This window comes from Anser brachyrhynchus, assembly GCF_964034855.1.
Source record: "Anser brachyrhynchus genome assembly, chromosome: Z".
NCBI classification, from domain to species: Eukaryota; Metazoa; Chordata; class Aves; order Anseriformes; family Anatidae; genus Anser; species Anser brachyrhynchus.
This window is the reverse complement of record NC_137697.1, coordinates 25523118-25545126: the sequence shown is the minus strand read 5'-3', so window position 1 is coordinate 25545126 and position 22009 is coordinate 25523118. Positions and strand designations below refer to the sequence as shown.

General features: G+C 40.0%; 1 protein-coding gene across 3 annotated transcripts in view; it reads left to right on the top strand.

Annotated features, from left to right (window-relative positions):
• Positions 1 to 21725, top strand: part of BRD10 (bromodomain containing 10) — a 59575-nt gene extending 37850 nt beyond the window's left edge. For all 3 annotated transcript variants that reach the window (XM_080574384.1, XM_080574383.1, XM_080574385.1), the window contains 3 exons: positions 10066 to 10181; positions 13927 to 14114; positions 17515 to 21725. In XM_080574384.1, the coding sequence (XP_080430510.1) occupies positions 10066 to 10181; positions 13927 to 14114; positions 17515 to 21152 (3942 nt within the window). In that variant the 3' untranslated portion in view covers positions 21153 to 21725. The remainder of the gene's footprint in view (positions 1 to 10065; positions 10182 to 13926; positions 14115 to 17514) is intronic.
• The last annotated feature ends 284 nt before the right edge of the window (positions 21726 to 22009 follow it).

Sequence of the window (22009 nt, the reverse complement as noted above, 5' to 3'; positions counted from 1 at the left end):
CACATTAATTAAAAAAAAAAAAAAGAAATAATGCAAAATGGCTAATTCACTAAATATGTTTCTAAAATACTTCCTCTGTTTATAGTAAAGAAATGGGCAATATTGCCATCTGTTTGAAAATGTTTGGTAGGGGAACTGTGTTTGAACAAGACTGAACAAGTATTCCCAAGAATGCTTGGCAGAAACATATGCAACCACCAAAAATAGATTACAGCTTTTACTAATATTTCAGTGATTCAGACACCAGCTTTACAAATTGTAAACTGGAAAAAAATACAGTGTCTTCTCATTTGGGTTCTGTGGAAAATTTGTTGGTACCGGGTTAAATTTTCTTCACTTGTTAGCATGAGGTGGACTTCCTTCTCCCAATTCTTCTATTCCCTCCTCAGTGAAATATGCACTGTGCTTGACAATTTGGGATGTAAGGAGTTCTCTGTTATACATATTTGCATAGTATTAATATACATGCAAACAGATAATTCTACAGTCTGAGAAATCTGTGTATGCTTTTGATTTAAACTTTAGATGAGGAGATCCTTATCCTAAATCTTTAATGGAATAACATAATTTTAATAGATCTAGTCTTGCAGCTGAAACATAATATTTTAATTTCATCCCAGGTTCTGTATCACTATGCATCTTCTTCTGCAAAATATCTAACATACTCTTTTTCCATTCTTTGTCCTAAAAACTTGATTTGTGCTTTACTCACTTTCAAATAGTCTGTTATTGCTTCTTTCTGGCTTGTCTGCATCTTTAAAAATACTGCTATGATTCCAAAACATAGAATTTGGAGTCTGAAATAAGGTTTTGAAATTCACATTTATGTTTATGCTATTTCTTATACTCCTGAGGCAAGAATGAGCACATGGAGCTTTTGGAAATCCAAGCAGCTAATTAATTGCTTGCCATGAAGGAATATAGCCATTTATAGGCTTCAAATTTTGAAAGATTTCCTGCAACAATTACTTCTCTGCAATTTCTGTCTTGTGGTTATTTCATTAGCTTTTCATATTTTTGTCTCAGTCTTGAGTTTTTCATAGCTTCTCCAGTACTTCTTTTGCTTCCTATATCAGGTGTATTTTTTCACAGCTGTTTTCTCTTAACATCCCTTGATTTTTCATGCCTTTCCTAGTTTCTAGTCTAGTCCTCCAATAAATGTTTGCTAAGATGTTTCACCTAAGCCACTTCTATCATATATGTTTTAAAATTCTAGATGTGAAGGTGTGAGTTCTGCATCAAAGATATGAATAGATACTCATACATTTAATATGGAACGTTTTCATCAAAGAGTTACTGCTGTGTATTCGGGACATTTCACAGTGCTTTGGATTTTGGTCAGTTAGTATGTTATTTTGAAAAAGCATGCAAGGCATTCCTGTCAGCACACAGAGTTGAAATAAAACAGTTGATTTTAAGGTGTTAAGTTGAAGAATAGTGAAATATATATATGTATATATATATATCTCCAGAGTTAAGAAAGATGAAAAATTCAGCTATATGAAAGTCTGATGAGTTAATTAATTAAAAAGAACAACAGCTTTTTTAAACAGTTTAAGATACTGCATACATCCCATTTCTTCATGAGTTACAGAAGTATAAGTTAATTAATATCTTGAAGTTCTGATAATTAACAGCAAAATGTGACAGTTCAGTGGTATATAATTTGTCTTCTGAGTTAGTCTGGCAAAGATAGTAAGATAAATACTTAAAGGGGTCTTATAAAAAAGATGGAGGAGGACTCCTTACTCAGGTAGATAATGATTGGACAAGGGGGAATGGTCTTAAACTAAAAGAGGATAGATTTAGATCAGACATTAGGAGGAAATTCTTCACTATAAGGGTGGTGAGGCACTGAAACAGGTTGCCCAGAGAGGTTGTGGATGCCCCATCCCTTGGAGGTGTTTAAGGCCAGGCTAGATGGAGCCTTGGCCAATTTGATCTAGTGGGTGGCGTCTCTGCCAATGGCAGGTGGGTTGGAACTGGGTGATCTTTAAGGTCCCTTCCAACCCAAGCCAGTCTATGATTCTATGAACATGCTGATAATAAACTTTATCACGCATTTTTGTGTTTTATAGCTTTAAATGTGGGAAATAATCGATGCAATGATAATCATGTAGTAATTTTGCCCAAGGAAAATTAGGACATGGCTGAATGTCTGAAGAGTCATTTAATAGTAATGAGCTAAATCATGAGATAAAGACACATCCTGTAGCAAGAAACTTATTTTTGTGCTCTTGGGTTGTTGTGGGCTTTTTTTTTGTTTTGTTTTGGTTGTTTTTTGTGGTGGGGTGGTGGTTTTGTTTGTTTTTGCCAGTCCATTTGTTTGCAATGTTTAATAAGAGCTTGGGGTACCATTTCAGGATATAGCTTGGTTTGATTGGATTCATGTCATGGAAGTGCAAGTTGAAATCTTACCCAAAAAAAAGCCACAAAAGTTTGAGGGCTGACATAAGGTGTTCACCAGTCTTTTAATTAGTTACATGTAAATGCTCAAAAAGATAATTGATAAAGAGATGTCATGAGTGAATTTGCTTTATGATTTACTAGCAGTCATTCTTCCTGACTCCATCCCAGTTTTCTAATAAAATCAGAGGTTAGCAGATGATAGATAAAAAATTAAGAATGACATTGCTTAGGGTAAATACAAATTATTGGCTTGCAGGAACTTCAACCATAGAAAGTAACTCCAAGCTTTTTCAAAATGAAAGCACATTCAATTATAGATGAGTTTGTATAGTATGAGTGATCTCACTATTCATTCTTATTTAGTCAAAGCTTCCACTCAAGTGTCTGAAATTCTAGTAGTCGGCCCATAAGTTGGTTAATAACAGCATTCAATATCAATCCATCTCTGAATTGAAAAAGTTATTAATCTCTTTTCTTTAGGTATCTGATGTCCAAAGCAGCTGCAGATCATCAACTCCCTCTCCGTGTGACATCACTAGAAAACGGTAGACTGGTGATGTCACACATACCACAGAACCCCGCTGCAGAATGGAGCAGGCCTATTAAGGGTAAGGTAAGTTTTCTCCCTCCACCACCACCCCTTTTCAACAATATTGCATGGTTTTATAAGATTTCTAATTTCTTTATTTTATATCCCCAGGATATAAAGTAAAGACTAAAGAAAACCTTATAAAACTGCATAATATTGTGGTTGTGTGTGTGTGTGTTTATTTAAAAAACGAAACAAAAACTCCCTTACGAAGTTCAGTCCTTACCCCATATACCAATATCCTGGCTCCAGTCTGCTTTGGGGTTCCATGATGAATATGCCAGAATAGTGTATGTTGGGACATCACGGAGAGTGGAGTCAGCATTCCCTGGCTGCTCTGGATGTCAGAAACCTAATTTTAAAAGGTAAGTTTTCAGCCGAGAATGTGTTGAATGTCTCTCTTTGCTTACGTAGAAACATTCAACACATTTCTGATTTTTTTTTTGTTGTTTGCATTTTTAAAATTTAGTTGTAGCTTAACACAGCTTCAGGTAACATTTTGTACTCAGCCTCAGTCTAGGCCTTTTTATCTCATTTGCTTTGTTGTTAATACCATACGTTGTGTTTGCATAAAAAAATAGTGTTTTGTTCATCACTGCCTGAAACAAGACCATAACTAGCAGTCAGATAGTCAAATAGCAGTATAGAAGCAGTGCTATTGGGAATGTGAATTACCAGCAATGTAAGAATGTAATTCTGCACACATCCAAGTTAGTTACTGGATATTTCTGCATAAATAATCAGTTTGGAGTGTAGGCAGTAAAATCGTATCGAACATACAATTAGCTCAAGTAAATTGAAGGGGAACAACTCCTTTGTATATGTGTTAAGAGCAAGCCTTTCACTGATAATGAAAGACCTTTTTTCCAATAAAGACTGTCTTGGGTTGAGGTAGTTGTGTATTTTTATTCCATGTGTACTAATAAAATGCTGTTGAAGTTCGTATACACCGGAAGGTAGTACATCCAGATCTCCATCCCTACGTACCCCTCATTGATGAGAGGACTGAACTATGGAGCTGTAATAGCTACTCAGTTGTGTAAACCCTGCTGTTCGACTAAACCTCTCACCATGGATTTTCACGGGCAACTGTATTTTGATTACTCTGAGTAGAAAGGTCATGGCTATTCTGTGCTGATAGGCAACTTTTTTACCCCTGAGATCATAGAATCGTAGAATATCCTGAGTTGGATGGGACCCACAGTGATCATCAAGTCCGACTCCAAGAAAGTCAAGCAGAACCATGAAAGCAACACAATGCTGCATTCTATTCATCTGTTGATCCCGTTAGCACATCAGTTCATATTCAGAGGCTTTATCTTTCACCTTAAGAAATCCTCTAGTCCGACATTTGAAGAGATACCTTCAAATTTCATGGACCTTGAAGCAGCAGTACTGCTATTGCTGCAGTAAGTCAAGCGAGGCCTGCTGAGTTGAATTCTGAAAACATGAAGGAATGGCGACTCAACAGCTTTTCTGGACAACCTGTTCTAATGCCATTGGTTTCTGATAAAAATACATTTTCTAAAGTCCATCTTAAACCTCCTAAGCTTCAATTTGTGGCCATTTTCCTGAATTACACATAAATATTTGTAAAGGGAAGTTTATGTTGTATAGAAAGTAAGCTGCTACATATTGCTGAAGTAGGGAGCTAAGTCATAGCTTCATCAATCATTGATTTGCTTTTTTCTTGGAAAATCACAAGACTGTGTTGTAGTTTAACCCAGCAGGCAGCTAAGCACCACACAACCATTCACTCACTCATGCACACCAGAGGGAGAGAAGCATGGGAAAAAAAAAACAAAAACAAAACTCGTGAGTTAAGGGCAGTTTAATAGGAAAGAAAGAGGAGAGGAAAAAAAAGAAAAGAATACACAAAATAAGTGATATACAACACAACTGCTCACCACCAGCTAACTGATGCTCAGCCAGTCCCTGAGCAATGGTAGCGCCCTGCCCTCAGGCCACTACCCCAGTTTTATTGCTGATCACGATGTCATATGGTATGGAATATTCCTTTGGCTGGTTTGGGCACCTGTCCTGGCTGTGTCCCTTCCCAGCTCTTTGTGTCGCCTCAACCTCTTTGCTGGCAGGGCATCATGAGAAGCTGAAAAGTCCTTTTTCCAGTAAGCACTGCCCTGCAACATCTAAAACATCAGTGCTTTATCACCACTATTTTCATCATATATCCAAAACACAGCACCTTACCAGCTTCTATGAAGAAAATGTACTCTATCCCAGCTGAAACCAGGACACTATATTGGAGAATTAAATTGCGTAAAAAATGTAATGCTAAATTTTGTAGTGATGTGTCTCAAGCTCATAGACATTTTTTATTTCCCTTTTTATATTTTAAAATTTAAGGAACAATAGCTGATCGAACAGAACTACAAACATTGAAAAAATAAGGAACTTTTTTTCAAACTTTTTGGCCCCTATATGTTCTGTACTTTGGCTATTTCTGAGGGAAGAATATTCTTTCTGAGGAAAAGATATTCTAATTTGTGTGTGTTGTCACTACTAGATTTACTGCCAACTACTAAACCCCAGTAAAAAAGTGAGTAGTTGAAATACAGGAAAATAATTTACAAATTTGTAATTATGTAATTACATAATTGCGTAAAAATGGTTGGAAATCAAATTGGGTTTTCTAGAGATGGTAAGTAGAGGAGAATAATTTTCATTAGAAAACTATCACTAGAATTGTGTGTATTTTTTTCCTTTTTTTTTAAGCAAGGAGAAATGTGACCTGTTAAAAAAAAAAAAGAAAAAAAGAAAAAAAAAAGCTTTCCTTGAAATGATAATGAAGGCGGTAAAGTTCTGAGGTCTATTCTTGATTAAGCCTTCTACTTGTGTCCGGCTATTCGATGCATGATACAGGTATCACTTCAAAGTTTACTCAGTGATTCAGCTAGTATTTATCTGGCTCATAAATACAGCTTTTTTTCAGTGTAAACCAAATCTTATTTAACAATAAATGAGTTTCTTAGAAATTCACAATGTCTTGTTGTTTTTACTCTGTAGTCATTTTAATACTTTTTTTTCACACATCCCATTCTTTGCTATATCAGATCATGTACAGCATTTCTATATTCTGACAGTAATGATATAATTTATTTTTTGTTTTGACATAATCCACTGATACTATGTAGTATATAATCAATCACTTAAAACTCTGTAAAATGTTTTATATACTTTACAAGAAAGATAAATCTGTGCACATAATTCTCATAAATAAGCAATGAATTCTGTTGACTGCTAATATTAAGAGGTGATAATGATTGCCTTTGGTAGTCTGCAGTATACACAAAGGCTATTTCCTGTTGCAGTGCTCAGTGGCAGGTTTTATGCTGCAATGTGTTACATGTGCAAATATGACTGGTCACAAGTGGGGAAAATTAGAGCAGTTTCCTGGCTTGTCTGTGGGCTCAGCACTGTTATATGGTAATGTGGCATAATTTCCTAGTTAAAACCTTCTGATTTTTTTAATTTTAATTGAAGAATTTGAAGGAGTAGCTGCTCATTTTGCTGTGTAACGTATAAATGATTACTTATAAATAAGATATCTGGTCTTGAAACAAGCATTCAGCATGATTGGCCCTGCTGCACATTGGAGAGACCAGCTGAAATTTGTAGAAAGGAATTATTCCACAGTCCATAGAAAAGTCATTATTACAGACTGCTGGACAGCAGACGAGTTGAGCTTCATCCAGCCTTTCCTGCCGTAGGTTTCTTTGTGTGCTGGACCACAGGAAGCTGTTAAGTATATGAACTCTATCAAAAGCTGAAGATATGTATCAAATACATAGGTTCCCAAGTCTTGCTTCTTTTTCTTGCAGAACTGTAGTCTCTTTAGTTTCGTAACATCTCTGACAAGTCAACAGATGTAATTAATCCTCATTTATGTAAAATGCACTGAATTAGTTAGAATGGCAAAAGTACTATGGCATACCACATCTTTTTGTAGCTGTTCATATATCACTAAATCACAGAATGTTCTGCGTTGTAAGGCAACCACAAAGATCATTAAGTCTAAAATGGACTACCTAAAAGTTAAACCATACATCTGAGATCATTGTCCATATGCTTCTTGACCTCCAGCAGGCTCGGTGCCATGACCACTGCCCTGGGGAGCCCGTCCCAGTGCCCGACCACCCTCTGGGTGCAGAACCTTTCCCTAACCCCCAGCCTGACCCTCCCCTGTCCCAGCTCCATGCCGTCCCCTCGGGTCCTGTCGCTGTCCCCAGAGAGCAGAGCTCAGCGCCTGCCCCTCCGCTCCCCTCGTGAGGGAGCTGCAGGCCGCCATGAGGCCTCCCCTCAGCCTGCTCTGCTCGGGGCTGAGCAAACCGAGGGACCTCAGCTGCTCCTCACATGTCTTCCCCTCCGGACCATTCACCATCTTTGTAGCCCTCCTTTGGACACTCCTGGACACTCCGGTAGTTTTATGTCCATCTTAAATTGTGACACCCAAAACTGCACACTGTGGTTGAAGTAAGGCTTCACCAGCACAGAGTAGAGCAGGACAATCACTTCCCTTGACCAGTTAGCAGTACTGTGCTTGATACACCCCAGCTGACTCACATTCATTTTACCATTGACCAAAACCCCTAGATCCCTTGTATTGGGGCTGTTCGCTGGCCTCTCAACCTCCAGTCTGTATGTAATCAAGGATTGCCCCAGCACAGGTGCATAATTTGGCACTTGCTCTTAAGTTTCATACATTTGGTGATTGCCCAAATCTAATTTGTCAAAATCTCTCTGCAAGGCCTCTCAACAGGTCCTAGTTTATTATCATCTGGAACTTACTTAGTATGCATTTGAGTCCTGTGTCCAGATCATTCATAAAAGCAAACAAACAAACAAAAAAAAATGGCTCCAGAACAGAGCCCTGCAGAACCCCACTAGTGACTGTCCATCTGCCTGATGTAACCCATTTGAGCCCAACCTGTCAGCCAATTTTCATCCATCACATTATGTAATTGTCTAGGTGTATGCTGGACAGTTTATCCAGAAGGATACAGTGAGAGACAGTATCAAAAGCTGTGCTGAAATCCAAAAAGATCATGTCTACTGCTTCGATTGGTCAACTAAGTGGGTGATCTTGTAAAAGGAAATTAAGTTAGTTAAACAGAATTTTCCCGCTTGAACCTGTGTTGGCTATGAGAAATGACTGCGTTGTCTTTCAGGTGTTTTCAGTAACTCCTAGAATAATCTTCTCCATAATTTTACCTGGCACTGAACTGAGACTGACAAGCCTGTAATTACCTGAATCTTTTTTCTTACCCTTCTTAAAAACCAGGACCACACTTGCCAGCTTCCACTCAGCTGGGACCTCTCCAGATTCCCAGGACTATTGACAAATGATTGAAAGAGATTTTGTGATGACATCAGCCAGCTCTTTGAGTACCCTAGGTTGAATCCCATGGGGCCCCATAGACTTGGTGCATTCAGCCGGAGCAGCAAGTCCTGCAGAAGTTCAGAGTTAGCTGGGATGTTACTGTTCTGCAGTCATGGTCCTATAGCTCAGGGCTCCAGAGGTCCTAGGGCTCAGCATCAGCGCTAAAGAAGAGATGAAGGCATTAAGTGTCTCTCTGCCTTGCCTACATCCCTATTTGTGAGGTGACCAACCTCATCTGGTATGGGCTGATACTATCTCTGGTCATCCTTTTGCTGTTAACATACCTTAAAAAAGCCATTTTTGTTGTCCCCTGCACTACTGACCAACTTCAACTCCAGTTGAACTTCAGGTGTGCCAAATTTCTCCCCACAGTAGCAAACAGCATCTCTGTGTCTCTGTAGTCCTCCTGTGTCACTTGATCTTGCTTCCAATATCCGTACACTTTCCTTTTCCACCCAAGCTCTAGAAAAAGATCCCTCTTAGCTGAGCCAGCTTTCTGCCCTGCTTGCTTGACTTCCAGTACTTTGGAATTGCCTGCTCCTGTACTCTTAAGAGATGGCTGTTAAAAAGTGACCAACCCCAGTTGGTCCCCAACTTGTTGGACCCCAGTGCCTTCAAAAGCAGTTTCCCAGGGGACCTTAGTAACTAGTTTACTGAGCAGCCTCAAGTCTGCTCTCCCCATATCCAGGATTGAAATTTTAATGTCAAAATATGCATTGTTCATTTGCTTATGTAATAAACCAGAGAACTGCTACTTGGAAAAAATACTTAAGAGGAACATATATATATCTAAGACTGTTAAGAAAGATGTTTTGCCATATTGTGACCACTATGCAGGTTTTTTTCCCGTATCGTGTTTTGCCTACTTAAATGAGTAAAAACAAAGATAGTGCTGTGTATATACACTCTGATTGTTTTTTTACCATTATCTTTTATCCTCATTCAGCCTTTCCAGACTTAACAAACAATTCTTTATGGAAGATCATAAGATGACATATTTCAATTTGGATAAGAAAATAAGTTGTAATTACATGAGTTAAAAGCTTAAAGCTGTAGAGATAGGAAATTGCTGTCCATAGTCTGTTGTTTCATAAACAACCAATTTGCAATGCATTTCTATTAAAAATACTTTTATCTAAAACTTTGAATAAAATACAAAATTATAATGCAAAAACTGTGATTTTTCTCCCTGAAAGTTGTAGTAAATTGTTTTTGCAAATAATAATATAAATAGTATCATTTACTTTAAATGAAATTATTCTAAGATCTCCTGTAAGAATTTGGTTTCTACCTACTAAAAATGTAAATACATGTTTGGTATGAAATAGACTACTACATATATTAGTTAACAGCATGAATTAATTTAAAAACTTAGTGGTTTTGTAAGATGCTGCTTCGATTTTAAGTTTTGGCTATAAAAAAATAACATCTTTACAGTATTACTTTCTTAACTAGTATATTATCTCTCTGTAGCATAAAAAATGTGGAAATACTCGTTCGTCTTACATATGCTAAGGGTAGATAGACTAAGTGAAACTCACTAGTATTTTCTTTCAGTTGTTTTCTTTCTATATTGTATTAACATGTACCATGATTATTTTAGGATTAATACAAGAAAACAAGGTTCAAGTCTAATGCAATGATAAATAAATGGTGTTTATGTTTGCAGGGAAGATGGTACCACCGGAAGCAAGCAGTAAAGGAATTGCATGGTACGTTGATACGACTGCTTAATGAACTGTTACCATGGGAACCAAAGCTAATGAAAGCATTTCAAAGGAACAGGTAATTAGCTGCTCTTTTTTTAACAATAGTGCATGGGATGTGAAACAGAACAAAATGAATCTTTTTAAAGCTAATTAATATTAGTTCACTTCTCAAATAAACTAAGTGAATATACTTTGAGGATAGGAGGGAAGCATTGTCAATGCTTTAGATGAAAGGATTATTTTATGTTCCAGACTAAGTGTCTCTAAGTAAAGTTTAACTCCTAATTTTTTTCTTCTCTAAAATGGTCTAGAATCCTTAAGTATGCCTATCTCAATAGTTGTACCACAATCCGGCTAGGATTTGTATTGCTGTTTATTTTGCTAACAGATTCTGAAAACCTGTATCTACATAACTGGACCAGGACTTCTTATGACACTTTATGTCTGACTACATACTGTCTAAAGCTACCAAAACATGTTGCTTTTGAATTCTCCACAAAGCAATTCAAGTCAATTCTTAAAACATGGTTGTATCCCTGTGAATTTAGAATGCATCTACAATTATATTTGTCAGTATAGTGGAGACAGATAAGTAAAGGTGTTAATAGCAGTGAAGATTCTTTGAGATCTAGCACCCATATTCTAAGCCCTGGAGAGATCTGATACTGATTTTATGTCATTTGGTATTGAAGATTGGTGCCATTCTTGTCTGTTTTAGGTATAGGTGTTGACCTACAGACACACAGGTATTGCCCTATATATGTCCGTTTTGCCACATAGACACTGAAAGGGTAAATATAAGTGTGTGTTGAATTTTAGATATAGCTGCTTATATGTTGAGTGTGAAGGAAGCAACTTACACAGTTACATGGTGCAGAATTAATTCTGAAAAGCATAAAATATATTACATTAAAAAGAAACAAAACATATACACCAACGACAGTAAGAGGTGGTTCCTTAGTAGGTCACTTTATGGGTATCATTCATGAATGAAAGACCTTATTTCCTTATTAGGAAATTTAGGATATTTTTGAACACTTCACTTTAAACAATAGATCAAACTACAAGTTCTACTCATTTCTATTCTTTTCTGTTTGGGTTTCTATTCATTTTTGTCACTGTTCTTCCTGTCTGTAGCAATTCAGACTCATTTTGGAAAGTGACAGGTATACTGGTAGAAGGAATTTCAGTTTCCAGTATAGTGGCTCTCTAGTTTATCCTTTATCTATATTATCCTTTCTGTAAATTCTGCTGTAGAGTGGTTTTCTGCTTAGTACTTGTTTTTGTGTATTAACTCTGGCACTTATGGAAGTGGCTTCATAGTGTAAAGTGTCTTCACAGAAGTACTGTGTTTGAGGTAGGCCTAATATGAGGGGTTTTACTCGTGTTGGTGGTGATTTTACTCATACTGGTAGCTGAGGTCTGGCATATATGTGTGCTGGTAGAAGCATACATTTCAAGTAGAGGATAGTTTGTGAGGTGAACTTGTATTTGTCATATGTAAGCTCTGTATTGTAACCACAATTTCTGCAGCAATACTAGCCTTGGCATTTCTGTGACAGAACTTTTTGGACAGACTCACAGTACACCAGGGAAAGCTCAAGCTGAAAAACAGTCTTTACAAACTGGGGGTAAGGGAAAGAGAGATGTATGGGGGGATTCTATATCAGTGTCTCACTGTAGTTCATTATGCAGCTGCAAGACAGCTGTGTAGTACCAACGACAGTGGTAAAAAAAAGGTGTCATGAAAGGGAAAAAGCAATTGAGTGAAGACTGCTTATGATAATGTAAGCAGCAGCACTATCACAGTTCTAGCTGCAGTTGTAGTGTCCAAAGGGCATGTCAGCCAGTTAACTTCTGCTAATTGAATCACAGTGTTGGCCTGCTAGGTTTTCAATTGCTGGGCAGAGCTCTTTTCAGCACTGCAAGGCCTCAATATGGATTAAGAGTCTGGAGTTTTCCTTCCTTCCTTTTTGTTGTCTTTAATTAATAGAAGTACTCTTTATGACTGAAATGCTTTTTTCCCCTTCTGAGAGGTACTCTATTCCTTTCAAAATTGTAGAGTGTAGTGTTGAATGGTATTTGAATAGCAGCAAGGTTTAAAAGGAAAAGTCACTTGTACCTGCTGATCAGATTTGTTTACTGGCACCACGCCATAACTTCTGCTGAAGAAATGAAGGAAATTCCCATTCAGAAATGTTAATACATGTTAATACAGTAATGCTTGCCTAGTATCCTGCTGTAGTTCCCCAGTGTACTTCTGTAGTTCTTCCACACCTAGACTTAAAGCTCAAAATCCTAATGATAAGAGTTGATGAAGTATCACCACACTACATCTTCACACAGTCTTCAAGGTTGTTTTCGCTCAGTGAGTGTGTCAAAGCTGAGAGTACACAGATAGGTCTTACCGGTCCTGACGAACCTCACCCGGGTCTCCATCTACATCACATGCCTATGGGCCCAGGACCCCAACTTCAGGTCATTATGCAGCCTTCAACCTCTGCCATACAAATGTTAGTTTCCAGCTCAGCTACAGCACTGCCCCTGTCTGGTTATGGGTCTTGCAGATTTTGGCTGACCCTCAGACTGAGCTCAGTCCTGCGTCATCGTTGGGTCCAACAATGACTGGACTGGGTCTAACCCTGGCGGCCATCACTGGATCTGATCCTGACCTGAAGCTGTGAATTGACTTCCCAGCTTGACCTCAGACCTGCCTCATCACCAGGAACTTGCCTGTTGATTTGGGCTCATGGCTGAAACCAGATACCATCTCCAGGCCTGCCCTGTACCCCCACTCAGGGGCAATAGGGTGGTGTCCTGGCTTGTGAGTCTTCTGCCCTACCATCTTCAATACTCAGCTCAGCTCCTCCCTTCCCATCCCTTTGGGGACAGCTAGTCATTGCTGCACTCGATTCAAAAAATTATGTTTTTAACCTATAAGAATGGGTAAAATTAAGGTTTTATTCTTACTGTGACAAAGGCTTGAGTTTAGGTCCAGACTGGATTCTAGATTCTGTTCCACACAAGGTGCTGATTGCTATCACCTTATTCTTTTGCTAATTAATCCTCCTGAATATTGTATTGGTTACCACCAGCTGAATCATGCAGTTCACTGTATTTGTATGCTAAAATATCCCTCGATCTCATCTAAACAATTGCATAGAAGAAGGGACAATGCAAATACACAGCAGTTTAGGAGTGTCAAGATAAGTGTGCTATAAAATGGATGTGTTTCTGAAGAGTGTTCAAGTGAGTAAAGCAGCTGTGCAATTCCATCACATGCACGTTCTTAGTGGAGTGTGAACCTGTGGAAATGACAGTGGCAGCTGTTCTAATGGCCCAGAGAATAAGAAGTCCTCTTGAAGGAGAAAGGTACATTAAGGTCCCGTAGCTGGGCCAGAAGCATGATGCATTCAAGAAAATAAAATTTACTTAATTCTCTAGTTGACAGAGTTTTCAGAGGAGGAAGTAGACTTGTTACAGCTAATACTCAAGTTCATACAGATACGTTTGTCACAGTGCACAATGAAGTAAGAAGCAGAAAATTAATGCAGTTCAACATTAATAGTCATAATTGACTCAGTCTTTTTGCTTATAGTTAGAGGGCTTAATGGCATACAATTCATTTTTTTGGTGAGGAAAGAAATATTACTGTTACTTCATATTTATGGGGTTTAGAGACTTGCAGTGCTACCCTGAAAATTTTTGAAGGGCACAGGTGATTAGTTCTACACCAACTTCTTCTGTGGCAGCAAATACAAACAAAAGAATGTTAAAAGAAAGTGGTATTCTTTGGTAAAGTTAGTTTTGTTACTTTCAAGGTCTAGATTGAAGAAGGACTACGATGACTTTAAAAGACATCCAGACCATGATAAATTTACCAGAGAATTGTGGAGTAATGATGAAAGTGAGGTTGATGCTGGCAAAGATTCTTTTGCAATAGTAAGCAGTAAATCTTCAGAGTCTGCAGAACATGTGGAAATTCCCAGAAAAGATCACCCAGACAATGGTAAGCATTTAATGGAATTCGATAGCCTGAACTTGATCCATGAGCTGAATCAAGTTGATTAAGGAAATGAATTTCTCCATGTGAGCTTGCATCATAATTTTTACCTTAGCTAACATTTTGTTAATATTAAAATAGATTTAGACATACATCTGACAGGTGTAGGCTAGAAGGGGGCAGAACATGACCAACATGAGAGTTCTGATTCATGCAAGCTTTCGCCACTTTTAATGCTTAATTATTTCTGTGATCACATAATGTGCCTGCTCAGAATTTAATTTTGTGGTGGATTGACCTTGTCTGGCTACCAGATACCCACCCAGCTGCCCTCTCATTCCCTGTCCTTGGCAGGACAGAGAAGAAAATAAGATGGGAAAAGATAAAGATTGGTCGAGATAAAGGTGGGGAAATCATTTACCGATTAGTGTCACACACAGAACAGACTCAATGTGGGGAAAATTAATTTAATTGATTGCCAATTCAAGTAGGATGGTCAGAAACAAAGACAAAAACTAAACCACTTTCTCCCTACCCAGGCTGAAATTTACACCATTCCCAACTCCTCCACTTCCTTCCTGCACTGAGTGGCATGAGGTGGGTGGGGAATGGGGGTTGTGGTCAATTCATAGCAGTTTGTCTCTGCTGCTCCTTCATCTTCACACCTTTCCCCAGCTCTAGCATGGGTTGTTGCCGTAGGTAGCAGTCCTTCAAGAACTGCTTCAGTGTGGGTCCACAGGCTACACTCCTTCAGAGTAAGACTGGTCCAGTATCAGTGTTTTCCACAGCCCCTGGTACCTGTGAGGGGCCTGCTCCAGTGTAGGCACTCCACAGCCTGCAACTTCTTTCAGGCCGTGTACACCTGCTGTGGTGTAGGGTTCTCCATGGTCTGCAGTGTGGATATCCGCTCCAGCATGATCCTGTCCGTGGACTGCAGGAAAATATCTGCTCCATGCCTGGAACATCTCCTTCCCCTCCTTCTCTGACCTTGGTGTCTGCAGGATCAGTTGTTTCTCAGACATTGTTTTCTCACTTCTCTCTCACACACTTTGATGCAAAAGTTTTCACCCTTTCTTAAATATGTTTTCCCAGTGGTGCCACCAGCCTGGCTGATGGGCTCGCTAGTGTCTTGCCATGGGTCCATTTTGAAGCCACCTGGATCCAATTGTGTTTGGCACTGGGGCAGCCCCTGGTCTTTTCTCTGTTAAACCAGCCCTGCAGCTCCCCCACTGCCAACACTTCACTATGTAAAACCAATATAAAACTAAATTGGAAACAACTTGTTTAAAGAAAAATGAGAGGTGTAGTAAGGCTGATTAACAGTCATCACTTCAGAGACTGCTCTTCACAGTTGTCACAACAAATGCTTATTTATAAGGTTTAGGAACAGAGCCTCCTCCTTCAGCAACCCCAGCCCAGGAGTCCTTACCAGGCCACTGAAGCCCAGCTCAGTATTCCCAGGTGCCCGGGGTCTCTGATCAGGCTGAGGGGTGCAGCTACCGCTGTCCTTTAGCAGGTTCAGCCGGTGGCGAAGCTGAGCACGCATCCCAGAGAGAGAGATGCGTACACACACAACACTAACAGTGACACAGCCTGTCACGCAGGCTGCCACAGACAAGGTGCTGCCTTCAGCAGCACCTATGTTAAAGACTCGCGTAAAACATAATCACACAGCTGAGTCCACTTTCCTTTTTGGCTGGTAGAGATAGAAACCCACTGGTGAAGGTGCACACACAACACGCTCTAGGTTCACAAGCACGTGCAGATCCTCTCGGTACTAGTGTGGCCCTCTCTGTCCACCTGGTACCCCTGCCCAAATCCCGTGCTGCCTTACTTGCTTCACACATCCCCGTTACTCATTGCCTCGTCCAGCTTGGTGCTTGCTGCAAACACAAAGCACTCACACCCTCATCCCACAGGCACTCCACACTTGCAAATTCCCCTGGATGTACCAGCACAAACTGTCCACCCACCTGATACCCCAGCCAGGACCTCAGGCTCCCCTGCTCTACAGCTGGTCCAGCCTGAAGTTTGCCAGTGAATTATATGTGCACACCCCTACACACACCCAGTCTGGGGAAGATTAAGAGCCTTGGGCCCTCTTTTCTAGAGGCTGGCAGCAGGCACACTATCTGTGACCCACACTACTTCTCCAGCTGGCAGTGCTGAGTCCCTCATTCACACCAGTCCCCCCAGCAGCTGGTTTCAGGACACACACACCATTCCCACCCCACTGGCTGGAGGCAGAGACAACCTGCCGCATTCGCTCCAGTAGCTGGCACTGCAGACCAGGAACGCCTACACCCACAGTCTGACTCCTGTAGTTAGCCCCCAGTCTATCACCCAGTGTCCCCAGTAGCTGGCACTCCAGGTACAAAGTCTGCAGAACACCTCCTAGATTCAGGGCTCTGTGCCCCCTGCAGCTGCTGATGCTCAGGCCCCCACCCACCCCAGTAGCTGACACTGGGTCAGGGGCACCTACTGCCCTGTTTTGGTGCTAGTACTGGCACCAGATTTCACTCACCAACACAAGTCTCACCAGTAGCTAGCACTCATTCCTTGTAGCACAGACGCACATGGATGGGGTATGAGATTACACAGAGAGATCATTAGGAAAATATTTAATAAGAAGATGAAAGGTGAGACAGACTGTGGTGACCAGACAGAGCGCTCAGCCAAAAGAGAGAGTACTGACTGGCCCTGTTTTACAAGTTATGAGCCTCTTCTACTCCCTTTTCTGCCCACCCTTGCACCCCCACCCCATCTTTGTTACTCACAGCTGCCCCTTACCTTGCATATCCCTTCATGAATTTGTCTAGCTCTACTGAATCCCACACTTCCCACAAGCCCTCTGTCCATGATCCCCCTGGTTTACAGTCTAACCAGTTGCAAAGTCTGTAAAGTCCTTTTTCTCCTGAAAGTGGCACTTGTAGTTTCTTGATAGCCCATCAGTTGATGGGACCAGTGAGACTGTTTCTTGTCATTGTCTCCATGTCTCTTTTGTTAGGTCTGTGCCTCTGTATATTTTGTTTCTGGTACCCCCTTTTTCCATTAGTGTCCCAACTGGCCAGGTCCCTGATTAAGTAACTTTGCCTGAATCAATTCTCACGTGCCCTCATCAATTAGAATGTCTGACCAGGTTTGGTTTTCCTCACTTTCCCCAGTGCTGATCAGGTTTCTGTCCTTGTACGTTCTTGTTTATGGCTTCCTTCTTTTCTTGTTATCCCCTTTTTGCATTGAAAAAGGTCCTTGACCAGATACCCTTAAAGGAGCAGACATTCTGCTTCCCCATAGCCTTACACTTAAAAACTAGCATTTTACCTTCAGCTAAACACTATAAAATTGTTGTATAGAGATATCAATTGCAAACTTGTAAAACACTGTTTCTGTTTTAATATCCTTGCAGATGAAATGAAACTACTAGAGATGAATTTACCTGCAGGAAAAAGCAGACTTCTGAAAAAAGAATCAACTTCTAAAGAGATACAGAAGACACTGCCCAAATCTGTTAAACGACAGTCCAAGCAAAACAGTTGTCTGGATCAAAGCACTAATGAGCTTTCACCAAGGAAGAAAGCTAAGCTAAGCACTAGTGAGGCTGCGGTCCAGAGTTCAGAAAGTAGCCTACAGACAGACAGTTGTTTGACTGAGCTGAAACAGTTTGAAGGGTCACCTCCAGAATCATTTTCTTTGACAGATCCTGCAACATCGGTATCAAGCTTTCTGAAAGGGACCAAACCCATCCAGGCCTTGATTGCCAAGAATATTGGGAACAAAGTGACCTTAACAAATCAGGTGTCACCTTCACCAGGCATAAATGTATCTACTTCTGAAAAGCCAGTGTTATCACCTGTCGAATCATCACTGATAAAACCAGCATTGCCCTGTCAGACCAACTCAAAGACTCCTTTACAAGTGGTATACAAAATGCCAAATGGTCATTGTGTACCAATAGACCTTAACAACAGCTCTGTGAAAATTCAAATGCAACCCGTGATTGACCCTAAAACTGGAGAAAAAGTCATGCAACAAGTTCTTATTTTACCTAAGAATTTTCTTATTCAACAGAAAGAAGGAAAAATTGTGTCCAAGGACATGAATTCACTACAACAAAAGACTTCTGAGCTGCACTGTGCAACTTTACCAGAAATAACAAATGTCAGTGTTTCTTTAACACCTGTACTGGTAACAGCACCGGCAAATGTTGTCACTCACTCACCAAATACAATTTTTAACAAGAATACCACCAACTCGTCACAAGGGACTGGTCCCAAGAACAGCCTACAAACGTTGCCTGGTGTAACTTCAGCAAGTAACTTATTATCAACAGTTAAGGTTTGCCAAACTGAAACTGACAAAATCAAGACTACAGTTTCAACTACCACATTCCCTGTGTCTTTGACTTCACCTACTATTTCCACAGCTAGTCAGTCTTTGATATCAACAACAACATTAAGTACATCCACAAACACTGCTTCTGCCTTGCATTGTCTTGCCTCACAGCAGACAACTGAATCCTTTGAAACTAGGCAAGAATTGAAGACTGTGTGTATTAGAGAATCACAATCTATTCTGGTCACAACACGATGTGGAAACACAGGAATTGTAAAAGTACAGACAAACCCAGACCAGATTTCATCTACTAGTGTATCTTCTAGTTCAGTTTTCACATATGCACCTCAATTTCAGGCCTTTTTGGTGCCAAAAACTACAGCATTACCATCTTCTACTCTTCCATCTGTAGCAACAGCCACATCTGGTCTCCCACATTTTGGACAAACGTGTGTTTCTGGATTTACCCCCCCAACAGCTTCTTCTGTTAACATTCCATCTTTCCCAGTTGATTTTAACCAGGCAGTGGAGAAAAATGTCAAATTCACAGTACAGCAGCCTGCTGTTGGGGGCACTTTGGGTCAAGTAACAGAGAACACCAGCCAAGTGTGTCCTTTGTCCTGCATTTCATCAGCTAGCAGTTTAACATCAGCAACTCCAAAAAGTCCTGCTAGTGTGACTAGTGCTGGACAAAATAACACCATCATAACTCCAAATTCTTCCATGCAGCAGCAAGGTGATGCTAAAACTAAAACAAATTCTGTTATACAATATGAGTCTAGTTCTAGTTCAGCAACGAATGGGGATTTAATCAGTGGTACTCCAGTCCAGAAACTTGCCTTAGTCACAAACCCACCTATTTTATCTCCCTGTGGGGCATCAGGAGTCAATGTTATACCTTCTCTAGCATCCACTGGTATTAGTGCTCAGAAGTTAGTTTTCATTAACACTCAAATTCCCAATGGCCCATCAGTTACTAATATAGTTGCAGAGTCTCTGAAACATAACCTTCCTTCTTCCCTCAGCAAAACCTTTGATAACACCACAGAGCAACCACAGTTGGTTCTGATCCCGACTACAATGGGCGCACCAATAAGAATACATTCATCACCAACTATTGCTCAAGTAAAAGATGTGAAGATTGGACTTAATATAGGCCAAACCATTGTAAATACTAAAGGCAATGCACAGCAGACTCCACCAGTTAATATATTGCACTCTGCCATTTCTAAGGGAGAAGACAAAAAGAGCATGGGTTTGGCTTTATCTGTGACAACTAGTAGTAGTTTGGTTCCTGTGTGTTCAAGTTTTGTGAGTCAAAGTGCTGTGTCAGTTAATGAATCTGTATGTGTTGCAGCAAAAGCTGCAAATTCCTTTTCAGTAACAACAGCAAATGCATGTACAGAATCTGTTTCAGTAACACCAAGTGGGACTTCTTCTGGGACACGGCCTACTGTCTTAATTGGTGGAAATGATCCCTCAAGAATAAGGCCAATTCTGGGTAATCGACTGTGTACAGCAAATATTGGAAATACTGTGGGTATATCAACTGTGAAAACAGGACATCTTGCTTCATCTGTGCTGATTTCAACAACTCAGCCAGTGGTATCTCCTCAGAACTTAACACCTACTTTGCAGTTTCCAGTCATTAGCTTGTCTGGATCTGTAGCCACCCCACAGAAAGTGTTACATACAATTCCTCGTTTGGCAGCAGTTTCAGCTCCTCCTCCAGTACCAAAAAGCCAGCTGCCCACACTACTTCAGTTCCAGTCACCTGGAGTTTCAGCTGCTGTGCCAAGTAATGCAGGTATTCATAAACCTCCAAGTGTGTTGACCGCTGCATCTGCAAATACAGGTAAAGTCATTAGTTTTCCTACGTTTTCGTCACTACAGTGCCAGCAGGTGCCTCTCAGTATAGAGAAACAAAGTCGTGCTTACACTTCCACCATTCAGATGTGTGCAGCTTCACCGGCTGTAATGAGCAAGGCAGGAGGTCAGCCAAACGAACCTAGCATTCAACAGAAAATAGTCATTAACACCTGTATGCCTTTGGCACCCGGAACTCAGATAATGATTAATGGTACTTGTTTTGTTGTGCCACCACAAGGCCTTGGAGCTGGCAGCCACGTTCTTCTTCTGTCTTACAATACAAAACAGACTCCTCCTTTAAATATTAACCATGGCCAAGAGGCTCAAGGTATACCAATTGTTAATTCAATAACCTCGAAAATCATGCTAGCACCTAGTAATTCACTAAGTTGGCAAACATCAAAACATCCTTTGAAAAACTCTACAAAAATTGTGAACTCTTTTGGGTCTGCAGATGCTTTACCCGTTGTTCATGCAACACCCCAGGTATTAGCTACTCCAGCTAGTACATGTACTCCACTGTCCACAACAACACTGTCTGTGTCTTCAGTGATAAAATCTCCAGCTAATGTTCTAGCTCCATCTTCTGTAGTTTCTGCTGTTCATCCTCCAAATTCTCATTTACCAAGCAACACTTCAGTGTTTCACTTGGACACTTCTATCAAAAAACTGTTGGTTAGTCCAGAGGGAGCCATTCTGAATGCTATAAATACTCCAGCATCAAAAGTTTCTTCAGTGTCTTCATCACTGCCCCCTGTGGTTGTGTCCACAAGCAGAAATCCTACCGTCTTCCCAACATCTCAATCATCTTGCCTTGATAAACCTGACAAAGCTGCATCCTGAATTTAGAGCAAATGAGCCACTTTGAAGTTGCGGGGCATTCTTGACTTTGGAAGTTATAACTGTCAAATAATTTCTTACATTGTTCAAAACAGTTGATTACTCAAAATTACTCAAGATTACAATTCTTTACAGTTTACCTATGGGGATAAGAAGAAAAAATATATTTAGTTTGTCAGAGAGTTGTTTAGTAAAAAGGTCAGAAATGACCGATGATTTCATTAAACATTTTTGAAAAATCTAGCTTTTTGCACATGTTCCATCTTACAGTATGGACTGTTTGGCAGTGTGTTTATGACAGTATGTGTCTTCTTTTTATTTGTCAAATTTATTTTTGATTTGTTTCTGTATAAAATATTTATGCATTGTAAAAAAATGCAGTCTATGTTATAGAATTGTACATATTCACGAATTCCTAACAATCTGTACTAAACTGTATGTACAAAGAACTATGCTGTCTTATTTATGTTTTGTTTACATAATGTATAGTTTTTTAAGTATTTTAGTAACTTTGGACCAGTGTACTGTTTAGCAGCAATGCAGAAGAATCTGCATATAATAAATCAAGTTGCTGTACTGCATTGCGTTGGCAGTAGTTTAAAATGTGTCTATCTGTTAAACCATGGCAGAACACACACACATATATATGTGTGTCAAATCTTCCTAGTGCAGATGCATCTCAGTTTTTGGAATGTGGTCGAATGAAGTTATTTAATATCTTCTGCTGTTCTGTGTGGCTTTCATTTCACATGGGTTGGTGGGCGTTGGAAGGAAGGCCATCTTGTTGATCCACCGGGCACAGAGGCATAGCCCATACTTCATCCATTCCTGATAAATGTTTGATTAAATTGCCTAAAATC